Here is an 18,016-nt window from a genome sequence, read left to right on the forward strand (position 1 = left end):
ACAGATAAGAGAAGCACTGTAGGAGCCTCTGAATATTTGGATGGCAATCGATACAAATAAGACGTGCCAGCAAGTTCAGTAGTCAATTTATAATCCAGAGAACAGCAAAGCAATGTAACATTAGATGGTTTGTGTGAACCAAATTGTACACAAATTCTTCTTGAGCGAGTCAGTCTCAAGTTACACTAGTCAAGTAGTCAGCATCACCTGAAAAACCGAAGGCTCTACGGGTTCATTTGTTCAGCAATTCCTGAAGGAGTGGTACATGAAGTGGGGAAACGAAAAGGATGTAACCACAGATAGGTACATATTTCCTTCTAACAGCAGGATCTATGAAGGTTAGGAAAACATATGCCCACAGGCATTTCCAAACACACAACCTTAATGCTGAACCATGGGGATGAATCTTGTACAACTTGATTACTCTTGAGCTGTTGCTTGTTCAGAAGATTGGTCAATATGCTGCGACCGCACAGATGTTGGTAATGATGTCACAAACTCTGCTATCAGCTCCGAGAGTTCATCATACGCATCCTCCTGGAATTCCAAAGTAATGAGAATAATATTATCACCATACTCTCATTACCTCAATTTGCAACTTAGCTACACAAGAACTTCATATACACCAATGCATGAACATAAATGGAGACTTAAAATAGCAGTAATGATGACTTCCTGTATAGAAGTACCTAAAAAACTGGCTTTAGTTAAATAAGGATCCCTTATAGCAGGGAATCAACACATGATATGAGAATAATATGGGCAGCCAAATAAGTGAGAAGGTGAATTATTCAGTTAGCTGGTCTTGATGTTTGCAATGAGACGATGGGTGTTGAGTACTGCTCCGTTCTAGAGATTATTTGCATCCTTAGCCAATGGACACCTGATGCTTGTGCTACTAATTCTTAACAAAACATGATGGATCATGGTGAGCTGTATCAGACCAGCGACATTGGTATGATGCATAGTAAATCACTAGTTAACTTAAAGTAGAGCTTGAAGGCCAACCTGCCCAAGCAATCTTGCATGACTGTCTGTAGTCTGAACCTCTACATCAGCTAAGCTATACATTCAGCACAATGCTAAACACTCTCTACATTTTGAATTGATTATGAAAAAGGAAACCATCACACTGACCTGAGGCCATCGACCACCGGAATGGTAGACGAATTTGGCATCCGGCAATGCCGCGACCACCTTCTTCCCCTCATCGATCCACCTATCAGTCCAAGAACCCGACCACAGCACCATCATCGGCAATTTCCTCACTGCCTCCAAAGAGCCCCTCCACTCCTTCAGATCAAAGCTCTGATTCAGAGCCTTCCATGACTCAAACACTGCATCCCTCTTCCCCTCCATTCGCATCGCCGCACGGTGCGCCTCGGCCACCTCCGCGCCCATCTCCCGCGCGCAGCACAGCCGCAGGAGTCCCCTGAACAATGCCGGCACCCGGACCACCATGCTCCCCAGCACCGGCACGCCGAGAACCGCCACGGGGAACGCCGGCAGGACGGCCGTGGCGTCGACCAGGGTGACGCTCCGCACTGCTGCCGGGTTGGCCGACACGAAGGCGGCCCCGGCCACGAGCGCGGAGTCGTGGAGCACGAGGTGCACCGGCGCGGCGCCGAGGCCGAGCGCGTCCACGGCGCGGGCGACGGACGCGGCCGCCTCGTGGGGCGCGTAGAGCCGGGCGTGGGACGGCGGCTCCGGCGCGGCGGCGGGCTCCTGGAACGGCACCTCGCCCGTCTCGACGAGGTGCTCGAAGGCGTGGAAGACGCCGCGGTCCATGATCTCGCGGAAGGCGCTCTTGCTTGGAGGCGGCGGCGGCGGCGCGTCGCAGGGCGGCGACATGCCCTGCCCCGGGAGGTCGACGGCCGCGGCGAGGAGGCCGCGGGAGGAGAGGGAGCGGAGGGCGTGGCGGAAGGAGAAGGATCCGGCGGCGAGGCCGGGGAGGACGAGGACAGCGGGGCGGTGCGCCGCGGCGGTGGTGGTGGGTTTGGAGGTGACGGCGAAGAGGTCGGGGCCCGGATGGAGCTTGAGGACGCTGCCGCCCGAGGCGTGGGAGCGGAGGAGAGAGGGGAGAGGGGGTGGGGGTGAGGAGGAAGGGAGGAGGTGGGGGAGGAGGAGCGCGAGGAGGGAGACGGCGGCGGTGAGGTAGAACCAGAAGGGGAGCGCGGAGGCGAGGGAGGGCGCCGGTCGAGGCGGCGGGGGAGGGGGAGGCGGGGGTGGGGGGCTCGGGGGCGGCTCTTGGTCGGGCGCCGCGCCGTCACCGGCGGCGGCGGAGGCGGGCGGCATCGGTGGATGGATGGCTCGATCGCCGACAGGGTGGAGTGGAGGCCTGGAGGGGAGTGAGAACTGAGAAGAAAGGCTGCTGGGTTGCTGGGAAAAGGTAGGGGGTTTCCTCCCTTTTGAGTGACAGAGTGAAGCCTCCTGGTCCCAGTGACCCAGTCCACACTTGAGATCGAGTTTGCTAGTACTACTAGTTGGCATGGGGCCCACTTGCAGATAATTGGAATTAGGCCGTGTTTAGTTTCAAAGTTTTTCTTCAAACTTTCCATCACATTAAGGATGTGCTTAGTTCCATCATATCAAAACTTTCAACTTTTTCATCATATCAAAACTTTCCTATACATACAAACTTCCAATTTTTCCGTCACATTGTTCCAATTTCAACCAAATTTCCAATTTTGGTGTGAACTAAACATAGCCTAAAACTTTCCTACACACATAAACTTCTAACTTTTCCGTCACATCGTTCCAATTTCAACAAAACTTCCAATTTTGGTGTGAACTAAACACAACCTTAGGATATGTGAATTAATAACCTTAGGATATGTGAATTAATGCGGTTTAAAATCCATGGTACCCTTCGTTTCCTCTAAAAGAAATGGATGAAAATTTAGATACTCGTCGCACGCTTTTCAAACTGCTAAACGATATGTGTTGTGTAAAAATTTTCTATTTAAAAGTTGCTTCAAAATATCAGATAAATCTACTTTTATCTGTGGCCTTGGTGGCCATGTCTCCGTAGCGGTTCATGTTGGAGGTGAATAGCGCAAGGCCGCAGTGCTTGCCAAGGCGCGTTCTCATGGAGGGGCTGTTCATATTGATGCAATTTTCAACCATATCATTTTTTTTGGTAAAGTTATCAAAATAAATATCTTTGTTTAGTTTGTTGCCAAATTTAGTAAATACATAAGAAATTCTGTCAAAACTTTAGCAATATTGACAACTTGCCAAAATTTTAACAAATTTGGTAAGGTTTATTTTAGCAACAATCTAAACAGGCCCGGAGCAGGGCGAACGTGAGCGCCGCCTTGTTCGCGCGCTCGTCGTCGTCTCCCATCTCGTCCATGGCGAACTGGAGCGCCTCCGCCGTCGCCGTGACCTCGCGCATGCTAGTTAATTGCGTTGCTACTTCAGTTATCTATTTATAGAGATATTATTCATTATGTTATTAAAAACCCATCAGGTACCCACTAGGTTATCTATGTCCGTAAGGCATAGATATGGGTAGAGGTAGAACCCATTCGGTAGGTTCGGAGGTTCTGAACTGTTAACAAATCGTCAGCTTACACTTGAGATGAGATGGTAAAATGCCCAAGCCAATTACAACTTGCAGGTTGCCACAGGCTTGTGTAGTACAGTAAACATTGTTAGAGCTTTCTTCTTGCCCACGATCTGCAAACGATTTACCAGCAAGAGAGATGATGTTTTCAGGCATAGATAGACTGTTACAAAATACACATCGACTAAATAATAAGGCACTAATTTCCTTCATCTACTTCATCCCAAGCGCGAACGACAGCTTCGGGCGCGACTTGTTCTTGCCCAGCAGCTTCATCTGGCTCTGCTTCTGCTGCTCTTCCTCCATCTGCTTCCGCTTCATGGCTTCCTCCCTCTCTTTCTGGAGCCTCTCCAGCTCCTGGTACCGCTCCAGCTCTTTCTGCTGCTGCTCCATTGCTTCCTTCATCTGAGCCTCCTCGGCTTTCTTCCGCTCTTCCTCGAGCTTTTTCTCTAGCTCCTCCCGCTCTTTCCTTTCGCGTTCCTGCGTCGACAAGAAAAGAATAAGAGGGCATTCAATTGAGAGAATTCTGCAGCAGTATTGTGAGAACCACTCAACAATTGAGCATTGAACAGCAGATAAAAGCACGGTGATTATAATCTTCCTCAAATATCCGTGAAAACCACTCAGCAATTGAGCATTGAACAACAGATAAAGGATCGATGATTATAGTCTTCCTCAAATATCCTATCATACCCTCTGCCCATCATCCTGTATTGATCATGGAAAAATCTCCAGATGATCTTTTAATTTCATGAATGGGATAATGTTCTAATGTCAAAGAGCAGAAGATGAGCTAGCGACAGGACATTTACCGCTTTGTGCTGAGCTTCAACCAGGGCTGCCTCCTTTTCTTTCTCAATTTGGACTAATACCTCCTCATGTATCCTCTTTCGCCCTACCTCAATCCGTCTTTGTATTTCATGTTTGATTTCCTCAGAATTCAAACTCTCTTCAACTTGTTTCCTAATAGCTTGCTCAACTCTTTTTGCAGTTTCCTCCTCTAATAGTCTGAGCTCAACTTCTTTTTGGCGCCTGCAATTGAGACAAGTTAATGAAGTCTACTTTGGGAAAGAAAGAATTGCCTATGCCTGGCACCTTCTTCAAATCTTAATGGTAAACAAAAGCAGCCAAAAGAAAACCGCAGATTTACAATCTTTAACACTATCTATGATCAACTATGCCTTCATCAGCATAGTTCTGAATACAAGCTAATGCATTTCAGGCATACCTCTAGTACGATTCCAGATCCAAAAAATGAACTATCAAAACTGGTCAAGAGTAGATAAAGGATCACCAATTGCATCATCAAATATAACAAGTGGAACTATAGCAGTAGCTTCCTTCAGAAAAGCCTGTAGAGAAGAATGTCAAGTAACTTGTGGCAGGTTTAGAGCTAATCATGTAGACATTTCAGTATTCCAATTAGATCATATTTTCACATCTTCAATCTAGTCAAAACAAACTTCAAAGCAATTATGCAATAGTGTATCGTTACAACTTGGTGAAAGCATGGCAATATTAAACGCATTTTTATGACAGGTATATCACATGCCACATGTGATGACATAACTGGAATGATGACAAATTACAGCCCCACATTGGACCATACTACGTCTATGAAAGCATCAACCAAAGTAAACTTTGAAAAACCACCATGGAAATTTAACTCCATGCCTTTTAAGAATGCAACCTAATGGATTGAACAAACGGATTCAGATTTGCCAACCAGCAGAGAGGTCCATAGTGAAGAATATACTGTTTTCATATAAAACAGAAAACGAACCAAAGCTAAGCCACAAAGTCATCAATAGAACTGGTAGAAATTACCCTCTTTTACTCTTTTTGGTTCTTTTGATGCAAGCCTCTATTTCACTGTTAAGTTCCTTGCCCCAAAGAAATTCCAGAAAGAACAAGAACATCACAGTTTACAATAATAGAGAATTGGGCATCTCCAGGATCATGGACTCAACTCATTAATCTATATGTTGCATGGCAACCCTTAACAAACAATCAAAGTAGCAGCAAAATGTAATACAATTTCATAATAGATAACAAATGGGGAAAACTGCCTTGGTGGGAAAGAGGAGACATTAAATGCATACTACACAGAATTTACACAGAAAAATCATCTAGTGCCGATGGCTTTGCTCATCATAGATGACTTCTTCAGAGCTAGAGTTCAACATCTTAAGCCAACAATTATATGCAAGGATAACAAGAGACCATAACAATTTGGAAGCAAGACGTGCAGTCGTTTCATTAAAGAAAAGTTTTGCAGATTAAATAATCAAGAAGGTCATTTAAAAAAAACATTATTCTTCATAAAAGAACTTAAATAATGTATTTAGAGCACAGATTGCCAATAGAGCTGACCTCAAGATATATTCTGGTAAAAACAACAGTTAGATGAATATAATTTTAACAGGATGTTAAAAATGTTGATTAATGAATAGCATGCTGTCAACATAAATGAGGAATAGGGAAGCGAATAAATAGTAAACAGTTTGGTTTGTAGATGGTATGCAGACTCCGCATAGCAAAGTAGATACTCCCCACCTTTTCTTTTCTTCTTCTAGCCTTTGCTTATCAACAATATTCTTATTCTCTGCTGGCCCACGCGCAACAGGAGGACTTTGAGATTTGGTAATCGGAGAGCTAGTGACACTCCGACTTCTCTTTCTTCTGTAGTGTCTTTGCGATGGAGACCGACTTTTATGTCGCCTGGGAGATGGAGAACGACTAATGCGCCGTCTTGGGGAAGGTGAAGGGCTCTTCCTTCTACAATACAAAGATTGTTGATGTGAGGACAAAATAGGTGCATAGTAACTAAAAGGGGATCACTGTCAGTTACAGAAGCCCTAAACAGTGAGCGAAAGCAGTTACCTCAAACATTGTTAGAATAACCTTTGGAGCATTCCACATGTACACAGCATAGAGTAAAAATCTTTGTAGGTTCCATGCTTTTTACCGAAGGAATACTTGTTAGTCCATATTCCATGCAGACAAGCAATGCAGAATAAGGAGGTACTATATGTAAGAATTATCTGCTCATCAACTATGTGTTCCAAGTTGCCATTTTTTATACTCATCACACATTTTATCTCAGACTCTTGGTTCAGATGCAAAATGGTTATAAAAAACTTGGTTTCTATATCAGAACAACTGAGCGAGAACATAAAACAATACCGCCAGGACCTAGTTTGATTAAGGGGATTTAAATTACATCATTGGGGTTTAATTACAGAGGATTAAAAGTCAGACCTTGAAAAATAAAAAATAGTTTTGACAGGAGAAAGGAAGCAGCTTAGCGAGAACATCTTCTTCAGATATAAACCCAGCCCTCCATGTACTATATTCCAAAACTTCATACTATGTTTAACAGCTGTAGCTCTACTCTCCTAAATACTTTCCATGAAACAGTGTGTCATGGTATTACTATGCTGTTATCTCAATAGCTTCTCAGCTTCATCTCTAATGGTTTGATCATCCATATCACTAGATAAGCACATGCGTTTCGATTAGGGGAAAATGGTGGGCAGTGAGATGAATCAATAGATTCTCAAAACACCACTCTACTGGCCAAAGAAAGTGCTCAGTAAATCATGTACTTAATCCCCCTGTCTTCTGGAATACCACTGGTATCTGGTGGCAAATGCAACCAGCCACATTGACCTTAGTGATACTACTGCTGACTTGTAGCACGTGTAAGCAATGTTCAAAGGATCGTCGCCCAACATGTCATGGTAATAGTAGCCAGTGAGCACAGCGTGCACAGGTGCACCCAGGGCATGCATCATTGCTTTGATCTCCTGACTTCAATCATAATCGTACGGAATGGCTAAAATCTACGAGACTATGGCATGCTAAAAGAAAGTGAACGGAAGTTCTGAATAGATTGAATTCATTGGATAAATCTTTAGGAGTTCTCCAAATGGTACCTACGCATCATCTAGACTACCCAATCAGCTCCTATCGCCCGCATCAACTTCAAGACTACGCAACAAATAAAAGAAACCAGAGATTTCTCCATTATACTAACTGATGGTTTAACGAAGTACTGCACTTACTAACATTAAGTGTGCTAATAGCATAGCACGCTAGATATTTATATTTATAATAATCAGCTAAACCATCTATCCAAAGATGATAGATCGAACAACAGCCAGAAGCAGAATCAAAGTTTCATTTCCATTAAACAAGTCTGTATTACAGTACATCGCCCAACAAAATTACTGTAATAATAATCAGATTAGCATCTCTCTCTCTCTCTCATTTTTTTTAGGTGTCCTTCCTACACAATAATCCTACTTACTAAACACAACACAAGGAAGGATACGAAGAGGAGAATAACAAAATTAAAGACGGGGGGGGGGGGGGGGTGGGGGGGCACGCCGCGCCAGATCGCGCGCGGCGGTTGGCGCGTGTGTACTGTGTGGCAAGGGGGGAGGAGATGAGAGATTCATCACCTATAGGAGGAGCGATACGGGGACCTGCTGCCGCGGCTGGGGCTGCGGTCCCTGCACGCCCTGCGTACTCCCCGGTGGTACCGCGGCGGTGACGGCGAGCGCCGCCGCCGCCGGCGCGGCGGCGGCGACCGCGACAGGTCGCGCGGCATCCGACCCGGGAGGAAGGCTACCGCTACACCCCCCGAATCCCGCGGATCTGGCCGGGGCACGGGACACCGGAGGAGGATCGGTGGCGGGCGGGCGGCCGGCCGGCGATCGATTCGGAGGGGGGAAGGCGGCGATGGCAGCGGCGGAGGGAAGAAGGGGTTGGGAGGACAGGACGCGACGCGAAGGGGATGAGAGGGGAAGAAGAAGGTGAAAAACCTAGGTCGTGGGGCCCACTGTCAGTGGGGGGGGGAATGGGTACGATCATCGTGTGGGCAGAAGCAAGAGCTTGGTGGCTGGTTTGGGGGATCATCAGCCGTCTGGTTGGGGATTGACGATCCGGATTGCTTGGCTGGGTTGTATTCCCGGAATAATTAACTACTCCCTCCATCCATCCTAAAAATGTCTAAAAATGTTCGACGCTGTTGAATTTTTTAAATATGTTTGACCGTTCGTCTTATTTAAAAAATTTAAGTAATTATTAATTCTTTTCCTATCATTTGATTTATTGTTAAATATATTTTTATGTATACATATAGTTTTACACATTTCATAAAAGTTTTTGAATAAGACGAACGGTCAAACATATTTAAAAAAAATCAACGGCGTCAAACATTTAGGGAAGGCGGCGACAGCAACTATCCCCTCCTGGATCCACGCTGATCCGGCGGCGGCGGGAGAAACAAAGCGGCGGCGAAGGGTGGGCGGTGGGTGCGCTTTTTGCCTTTTTTTTTATTCAGATTTTTGTTTTCGCATGCGAACGACATGCGTCCCCGCACGTGAAAAGCCGATTTTCACATGCGGGTGCACCACCTGCATGGAAAATTTAGATTTTCACGGACCCTTCCGGGGCAGACGGGCCGGAGGTCCGCACAAGAAAATCACTTTTGGCCCGTCTGGAAAAATTACTTTTTACTGGTGTTTCTAGGTTTAGTAAAAATTTCGTTTGAGCAAGTTTAATAATAGAGCTAACTATGAGTTTATAGTATATATTAGAGTTAACATATACAATAGAGAGGCTATAAGGTTATCTATATTTTCTTCTTTTCTCTGAATCTCTCACCTGTGCATTTAATGTACTAGGTGAAACCCCGCGCATTGCTACGGGAATTTAGTATGGTAATAAAAAAATAACGTATAAGATAGCTAGATAACATCAGATTAAGTAATTAATGTGGTTTATGATAATTTAAATTTAAATAATATGTAGAATGGTGATTTAAACGTAAAAAGTAAGGTGGTGTGACTTTATGGAAGAAGAAAAGTAGAGAGATAGTTTGGACCGTAGATTAATCATTTAAAGCTAAAAACAATTGATGTGATATGACTTAATTAGAGGAAAATGGAGAAAGATAATTTGGACCATAGATTAATCATTTAAGCACTAAGTGATGATGAACTATATAAGTATATAGGATATCATAAAACATAATAAAGATATACATTGAAACATGTGAATTATGTTGGATGATAATTTAATATGTTTGTATTTGAAAAGCTCTTAAATTATAAAAACTATAAAGATATAACATGTTTGTATGATGTTTAAATGTGATGATTGTTAGTGGATGATGATGTGGCATCTTGTTAATTAGTGGATTAGTGGATGATGATGTGACATCTTTGCATGCTAAGCTTAAGGAATTAGTGGGAGATAACTTTATAGTAAGATATGATGATAATTTAACATGTTTGTATTTGAAAAGCTCTTAAATTATAAAAACTATAAAGATATAACATATTTGCAAGATGTTTAAATGTGATAATTGTTAGTGGATAATAATATGGTATCTTGTTAGTGGATGATGATGTGACATCTTTGTATATTAAGCTTAAGGAGTTAGTGGGGGATAACTTTATAGTAAGATAGGAATCATCTTAAAGTGTGTGAATAGCTCTTATTTGAGAGACAATTCTTCTCATTTTTTGAATTTTCTCTCATTTACATAAGTTTATTGTTTGCTTATAGTCTACTATTAAACTTGCTCTTAAAAGAGATTGCAAGCGCATTAGATAAGTTTACCCCTGTAGTTATTGTTGCTTAATTTGATTTCCAATGTAAGATAAACGTTGAGTTCAAAGTTATTTAACTCCTCGGTAATTACGATTATGTTCAAAATGACGGTATATATGAAATTAGAGGAAATATAACTCCTAACCTTTGCACCAACTAAAATATACACCGTACGTCGTAATTGCACCAACTCATGAAGAAGCACTCATGGTTCTAACACCACACAGTAATAAGAAGAGGTTCTCTCAGCTATGAGCCAAGGACACTCTCTCTCTATATATAAAATAGTATACTCTTTCAATTTTTTTACACTAGACCTCATTTTATTTTAATGTACAATTATTGCTAGAGCTACCTATTCTAAACAGATGCAAAATAATTTCATATAACCTCTCGCCCACCCACCGGCGATCACTTTCCCCAAATCATGGGTTCTTCGTCCCTACTCTCCATGTTGTCGATGGAATTGTCGCTATGGATCCAAGCCTCCTCCTCTCCCTCCCCCTTACCATGGTGACACCATTGCCCAAGTCTTTCTTAGCTGCAGTAACGACGATAAAGTCCTCCACGGCCGGTATGGCGACTTCCCAAGTCCTCTACGACAACATATTGGTGGTGGCTTGATTTGCTTAAACAATAGATCTACTCGCTAGAGTCCTTCACTAGTATGATCTGCTCCATGATGGTTGTTCTCGTCCGCGGCGATAGTCAGACTTGTCTGGCTATGCCATCACCTTCCTCATTGGGTGCTAGATCTCCGTGTGCCACCCATCTTTTCTCCGTCACCTCTCCTTTTGACCCTCTAAACTACCAAATCTCTTCGTGGACCATCTACTCTCACTTGAAACCATTTTTTGGGCCTGTTTGGCTGGAGCTCAGCCAAACAGTTTCAGCTCCACCAAAACTGGGAGTGGAGTTGGGTGGAGCTCTCTCACAAAATATACTAGAGTTGTGAAGCTGGGTCTAGACAGCTCTACAACTCCACTCCAGACTCAACTCCTGGAGCAATATTTAGGAGTTGGAGCTGTACCGACCAGGCCCTTTCTCTACGAGGCTAGGCATGGCTCCACCCAAGATGATGGCTCTACCTTCAACGTGGAAAGGCGAGGACACTCGCCCATTCACCATATAGAGCATGCCCTTGTGTGGATGTCCTAAAAAGATGGGCGGAGCACCTCGCAACACTGCCAAGTGGAGGGAGAGGCAATGCTGGCGGTGGCAACCATTGGAAGGAGAGGAAGATAAGAAATGGGGCAACCTTATAAATTGGTATGGGAATCTATGGGAGCAATCTTAGTCACTCAAAATTGATATTTTAAAAAGAGTAAACAAACAACAAGTAGACGGCCCACGTGTAACCTTCCTTATATATCATACTGTGCACGGTGCAAGGATCTCATGCTTCCAAGTAATACTAGTGCGACTTGCTTATGATAACGAGAATGATATAGACAAAATTAATGGTTTGATCAGCAATTTCTGGCAATGGCCTTCAACTACTTCCAGCCTGCTTTAAATTGGCACGGCAAATGTTAAGCCATGATGGCCGTGCTGTCACAGTCACAACGGAGAGAAGAATTGACTTGATGATAGATCAAAAGGCAAAATGCTAAGCTAAGAAAATGGTTTGAAAAATAAGTGCTAAACCTGAGATTTGTTTTAATGAAAAAGAATGCTGGACCTTTTGTCTTGTATATGCACCAAGATGCAGGAAGTAGAGAAATAAAACACTTCTTCATTATCTTGATAATATAACCATGCAAAGATGATCATTCGTATGAGGGATGGCCACCATAGCATGAAGTATCGAATCTGAACAATGAGAGAATATATGGATTGTGCCGATGATGTCCCACTGGCCAATCTGATAAACCTGCAATAGTATGTATATCGGTGGTTAGGTTAGTCATAATGCATGGCCGTGTTAAGCCTTAAATAAGGAACATGGCTCCGTCCAAATGAGCATCCCATATTTTTCGACCAAAAAATGAGAGAATCTCATGTGGCCGGTTGGCTGTATGGGAGATCTACAGTGCAGTAAGAACATTCATGGTTGCAACCATCCAGGAAATAAATGTGACACCATGCCCCCATGTGGTAGCATTAGGCTATGTTATAGATGGTGGAAAAATTGGTAGTTTAGAGAAAAAGTTGATAGTTTATGTGTGTAGGAAAGTTTTTGATGTGATGTCATGAAAAGTTGAGAATTTTGGAGAACTAAACACGGCCTTAAGCCCTTACTCTGATCGCTATGTGAGCATGTTTGTAGCAGAGGTGATGGATCTCCCAATAGACTGGTCACTTTTTGGTCACTGAACGCTCAAGTGAAATATTAACTGTTTGTGAACAGGAACGAATTTTTCATGTTAAATCTGTAAATCATCGGTGGAAATAAGCAGAATGCATTCTAGAGCAATTTGTCATCTCGAAGCTAGTGTTAAGATAAATAAACAATATGCCCTCTAGTAAAATATTCTAAAACAATATATTAAAAAATAGAGTACATGCTGCAAGGAATATTATTCGTCCTTAATGTTGTTATCAAAAGATGACCAGGTAGATACTCCCTCCGTCCCAATTTAAGTGCAGCCATGATTTTCCGTGCCCAACTTTGATCGTCCGTCTTATTTGAAATTTTTTTGAAAAAAAATTTAAAACGTAAGTCACGCGTAAAGTACTATTCATGTTTTATCATCTCATAACAATAAAAATACTAATTATAAAAAAAATCAAATAAGACAGACGATCAAGGTTGGACACGGAAACTCATGGTTGCACTTAAAATAGGACGGATGGAGTAGTAGATTTCTTTTCTACTGCATACAGCACCACCACCACCACCAAATAATACGTAAATGAATGTAACTGGGACCTAGTTTCATCATATACACAAGTTGCTAGATTTTTCAAGTTTTTGGCAAGAAATGAGCAGTACAGACATACAGTATGTTCAAAATTCTGACACTATTTTAAAGTCGTCAGTAAAATTGCTGGCCAATGTAAGAATGGGTTATGTTAGCAGGAAAACAAAACAGAGCATTATCAGGTATTATCACTTAATATACACCATTTAGAAGACTTGTACTTTATCCTTTTTTTTACCTCGGTAAAAAACTTAGACCTTATAAAGAACAAGACAAACATAGACAATCCAGTTACTCCTGAAACACATCTAATGGGCTACAGAATATTCTTTTCTTTAAAAAAAACAGCAGTCACAATGAACACTTGATAAAGCACATATGAAAACTAATAACACCTAGAGCAAATTACTAATTTACTGGAGTAACTACTCCCTCCATTCCATAATACAACGCAATTTGGGTTTGTCTTAGAGTCAAATTTGACCAAGTTTACAAAAAAACGTGGCAACATCTACAAAATCTCTCTGTCAATAAAATTATGTACTACAGTATGTTTTCTTTTGAGTCTCTAGAAATGCTCCAAATAGAATTTCTTACCGAGCACTAGAGTTCAAGTTCCACACTTCCACGTTGGCCGGCTGTTCAGCTGCTTCAAAACCCTTTTGAAAGTCTTATTATGACACCATAACAAAAATATTCCCTTCTTACAGCACACAGTTAACTATGTGTAAATAAAGCTTTCGAATAGCCGATGACAAATAGTAGCGATGTACTTATCTGAATATTGAATCCATCACCAACTGGAAGGCTAGAAAACTGACTTCAGACAGCGATTACTGTTAAAACAAATCTTGCTTGGATTGTTTGTAAATATCATCTTCTGTGAATAACATAAAGTACGCATGGTTTAGGTTTTTAGCAATAAGCAAACATGACATATCCAATCAGCAACAGTTTTTAAGCCCTAGGTTAATATAAAGAATCCAAATATGCCATGAGCGAGGGAGTAACAGAATATAACCATTGCCCTAGGATCACAAGAATAGACTTTTGGAGCTTGATCGTTAGGGAACAAAAATAAAAAACTGCTCTTTAAATTAATCGATGTCACTTATTCACTCTATGCAACAATCACTTAGATCCCCTACATCCATCTCAGTATCATCTGCAAGAGCGCCATCATCCATGATATCATCCGAATCTTCACTTTTGACATCCAATATAGAATCAGTAGCACCGCTACTATCATCATTACCAAACAAATAGTCCTCTGAATCAGACAACTCGGCAAATTTACCAAGATTCTTGATCCTCCCTCTATAGCTGGTAAGTTGAAGGACTTTTTCCTTCCACCTCACCAATGGGCACTTCTCTATTAATTCTGTCCCATCATAAGACTCCGTCAAGAATACGCTAAACCGCTTCCCCCTCTCAGAGACATAAAAGATGCCATAATGCTTCAGAAGCAGTCTCATCAACTTCTGCGGCATAACAAACTCACGACGGAAATGTGTGAGGTGATCAGTCACCAGCCTCTTTTCCAACGTGAAGTTCAGTATCTCATGCATCACTGCAACTGCCCTCTTGTCAAACTCCGGCGAGCCAGGAGTCAATCCTCCTGGTTCTGCATAAGGAGATAGGTATGTTGTCTTCTGAAACTGCTCAGTATTGCCTTTTTTCACATAATGATGAACTTTTCCGCGGAATTTGTAGTAACTTGTAAAATTTGGTGGGAACTTCATGGGGAATGATAGTGAGAGCTCTCCTGGTGGACTGGCAATGTCATTAGCATTTGCATCACCAGTCAATGCTGCCGTCTTTTTCTCGAGCTCGGTGACTGCCCAGTTTGGATTCCAAGAGACAAGCTCCAGGTAATCGCCGTCCTCCAACCTGACCACCCTGAACTGCTCAGGGAACATGTGAACCCATCGTGTCTTGAAATCATGAGGAAGCCCCATGTCGCGCCTGAAATGTGCAATCTTGTCGATGGCCAGACGACGGTCCACCGAAATCATCAGCAGCCTGGTGACGTACTCAGCGGCCGTGCGTGAGTGATCCTCCAGCAGGCGTGCCTCCTCCTCGACGAGCGCCTCGGCCTGCGGCGAGAGGCCCGCCCACATGACGCCTCGGCTGTCGCGGCAGACCTCGAAGAGCTGCGGCGAGCGGCGCACGAAGTGGGCCACCTTGTTGGGCTTGGTGAGCCCGAGCTGTGAGCGCAGGATCTCAAGGCGCTTGAGCGGGGTGACGTGCTCCTCCTCCTTCTTGAGCGTGTCGATGACGGCGAGCACCTTGGTGAGTACCTTCCACCGCTCCGTGGCCACCTCGAGCGCGTGCACCCGCTTCTTCTTGCTCCGTTGCCTCACGCTGCGGCTCTGCGTCATCCCCCGGGCGAGAGATAACTGTGCGGGGCAGCAGAATCGGCCCTGGCCCTGGCGCTGGCCCCCGCAGCGGAGCAGCTCGGCTAGGCAATCCCGCAAACACGTGGTGCGCATGGTGTCCCGAACGGCCGGAACAAGCATACGCAGGAGTAAGACGATGGTACGAACGCAACGGGAGCAGGAAGCGGCGGAGGACGGCAGCTATCGGCGCTTCTAGCCGGCGGCGAGAGGAGGAGGAGGCCAGGAAGGGGCGGCGGGATGGCCGGAAAGAGGAGCGGGGAATCAAGCGGAGCACGAGCCTCTACAACTGCAAGGACAGCAATGGCGATGCTTAAAATTAGCCCATGTGTTTGGATAGAAGATCTAGCCCGCAGCCTTATTAGGCTTGTTAGGTTTGGGCTAATCCAAGAAATATTTTCAAGGAACAAGTTGTAATATTATTTAAATTAATTTTGTAGTTATTGCTAATACATTATAAAAAAATTAACAACTAAAATTCAAGGCTAATATCACTTTAAAAGACAATATATCCTATATTTCGATAAGGTAAAGTACGGTCTACTATATTTTATAGAGGAAATAAATGCAAGTATATATACCATGTTATTATTGTATATTTTAATAAAAAAATGTATAAAAAGGCATGTGAATTATAAAAATACGAATATAAAAGGTGATGAACATATTTTCTGCTAAAACAAAATTTACTATTTACAAAAGTTGATGAGAAATGTTCAAATAAGTATGCAGGTTGAAATTGGAAACGGTAATTGAACATAGTTGATATCCTATATTTTTATAAAAGGTAAAACAATTAGTAGCAAGAATGAACATAACAAAAATCATTTTCTCCTAATAATTGTGCAAATTTTTACAACTTAGAATGTAGTATGATTTTACATAAGTTTCATGGAAATTCAACTAATTTATATAAAATGTTATGAAATTTGCACTACTTAATAGCACAAAATAATATACACGGGCTATAAATTGACGCGCTAATTTTCTAGTAATTAATGTAAAGAACCCCTAATAAAAAATGCATAATTTTCTGATCTAAACCATGCCGACACGGTAAAAAGTTAAAAAAAAAAACATTAGCCTTGAGCCCTTGAAGCAGACACAGAGAAGGCAAGAATGAAGCAATGGTGATGGAGTGCGCACTGGAGGCCGGAGCAGAGCCGTGCCGTCTACTCAGGACTCGTCGAGCAGGAGGGAGAGGGACCCGACTCCGGTGCGCCGTCGCCGCCGTGAGGGGCGGCCGCGCGCCGGGCCTACTGGCGCCTGCCGCAGCCGCAGAGTGAGAGGACGAGGAGGCGAGGGGCGGCGGAGATGAGACACAAGCGGAGCGGCGGCCGTCCGGGCGCGGTGGTGCGCCTCTCCTCTGTCGTCCTAACCCTAGCGCCTGTGGTGGGCTTTTTTTTTTGTTTGGGCCGGGCCAAAATCCAGGTGGTCCAAGGACTCCCCGCCCCTGTGATGGACCGATGGACGTACACAGGGGCTATAGCATCCACGCCGGGTAATGACCTGGTTGCCGCCTTGCCGGCAGCCCGGCTAGGGTCTGTTTGAGGGGAGCTTTAGATTCTGAGAAGCAGCTGCTGGGTAGCCAGCTTCTGAGAATCTAGAAAAGCTCTGAAACTCAGCTTCTTCAGTTTCTGGCTTCTTAGTTAATTTATTTTTCAGAATCTGTAACTACAGATTCTCAGAAGCTGTGGACTGTTTGGGGCAGCTTCTAGCAGAAGCAGCTTTTGAGAAAAGCTGTAGCTGGGACAAGCTCCCCCAAACAGGGCCTAAGTTGGTGGACGGCGATTTTGGGGGAGACGATGCGGTGAGAACTTCGGCAGCCAGCGATTTCGCCGAGGACAACATGGAAGGAGAGGCCTGCGGACACCGGCAAGAGCCAATTCACCCAGGCGGTGGCAATTTCAGCGCGCGCCGAGGGAAAGGAAGAGGGTGAGAGATTGGGAGGCGGCGGCGGAGAGGAAAGGGGAGAAGCTGAAGGGAGCGGAAGAGACCCATGGATTTGTGGGGCCCATAGCGGAAGACCACACGGCGACGGCACCACAACTGGTATTGTTGCACTGTAGAGCGGAGGCGGATAGAATTTTCCTGTATATCGCATCGGATAGACCTGGAGACTCCTGGGTACTATTCGCCTGTAGCACCTGAGATGCCCCTCCCAAAAACTATAAATTCTACAGATTTGCCACTCTTACGAGTGGTTCTAAACGATTTGTTACTTGACTCTATGTCATAGACACATAAGGGCCCACATGTCATAGGCAGCGAGTGACAAATTCTTAATTGCCACACCTTAAAAGTGGCAAATAATTAAATGTCCTTAGTCGACGACGACGATGGTAGAAAATGTTTGGGTTGCCAGAAAAAAAAGAGAGAGTAGAGCTTCGCATTCTCCTAAGTCCATGAAGAATACACAATCTTGTAAATGTTTTATACAACATCTCACTATCATGTTGTGTCTCAGTTATGAAGAGGCAAATTGAAAAAAATTGTGAATACATAATAGGTCTATTTCGTTATCCTTTTGCTACAGCTGTGTGGGCTATAACTACAAGCCAGTA

The 18,016-nt window shown here is 43.7% G+C and overlaps 3 protein-coding genes and 1 long non-coding RNA gene across 4 annotated transcripts; all 4 read right to left on the reverse strand.

The window, feature by feature from the left end:
* Positions 1-64: 64 nt before the first annotated feature.
* Positions 65-2,378, reverse strand: LOC4350680 (protein AUXIN RESPONSE 4). The gene is made up of 2 exons (XM_015759771.3): positions 1,138-2,378; positions 65-537 (listed from the first exon to the last, which is right to left on the reverse strand). Exons 1-2 carry the CDS (start codon positions 2,293-2,295, stop codon positions 421-423), a joined length of 1,275 nt encoding a protein of 424 aa, XP_015615257.1. The 5' UTR covers positions 2,296-2,378; the 3' UTR covers positions 65-420.
* Positions 2,379-3,584: 1,206 nt separating this feature from the next.
* On the reverse strand, positions 3,585-8,355 carry LOC4350681 (uncharacterized protein At1g10890). Its single transcript, XM_015761859.3, has 4 exons — positions 8,035-8,355; positions 6,125-6,346; positions 4,381-4,600; positions 3,585-4,048 (listed from the first exon to the last, which is right to left on the reverse strand). The coding sequence occupies exons 1-4, from the start codon at positions 8,181-8,183 to the stop codon at positions 3,782-3,784; spliced, it is 858 nt and encodes a 285-aa protein (XP_015617345.1). The 5' UTR covers positions 8,184-8,355; the 3' UTR covers positions 3,585-3,781.
* Positions 8,356-11,907: 3,552 nt separating this feature from the next.
* LOC136354040 (uncharacterized) lies at positions 11,908-12,569 on the reverse strand. The gene is made up of 2 exons (XR_010737741.1): positions 12,434-12,569; positions 11,908-12,065 (listed from the first exon to the last, which is right to left on the reverse strand). It is a non-coding gene; the product is annotated as an uncharacterized lncRNA (long non-coding RNA).
* Positions 12,570-13,993: 1,424 nt separating this feature from the next.
* On the reverse strand, positions 13,994-16,828 carry LOC4350682 (protein WHAT'S THIS FACTOR 1, chloroplastic). The gene is made up of 2 exons (XM_015759683.3): positions 16,599-16,828; positions 13,994-15,741 (listed from the first exon to the last, which is right to left on the reverse strand). Exon 2 carries the CDS (start codon positions 15,573-15,575, stop codon positions 14,172-14,174), a length of 1,404 nt encoding a protein of 467 aa, XP_015615169.1. The 5' UTR covers positions 15,576-15,741; positions 16,599-16,828; the 3' UTR covers positions 13,994-14,171.
* Between the last annotated feature and the right edge of the window lie 1,188 nt (positions 16,829-18,016).

This window comes from Oryza sativa, chromosome 11 (genome assembly GCF_034140825.1).
Source record: "Oryza sativa Japonica Group chromosome 11, ASM3414082v1".
Classification (NCBI taxonomy): domain Eukaryota; kingdom Viridiplantae; phylum Streptophyta; class Magnoliopsida; order Poales; family Poaceae; genus Oryza; species Oryza sativa.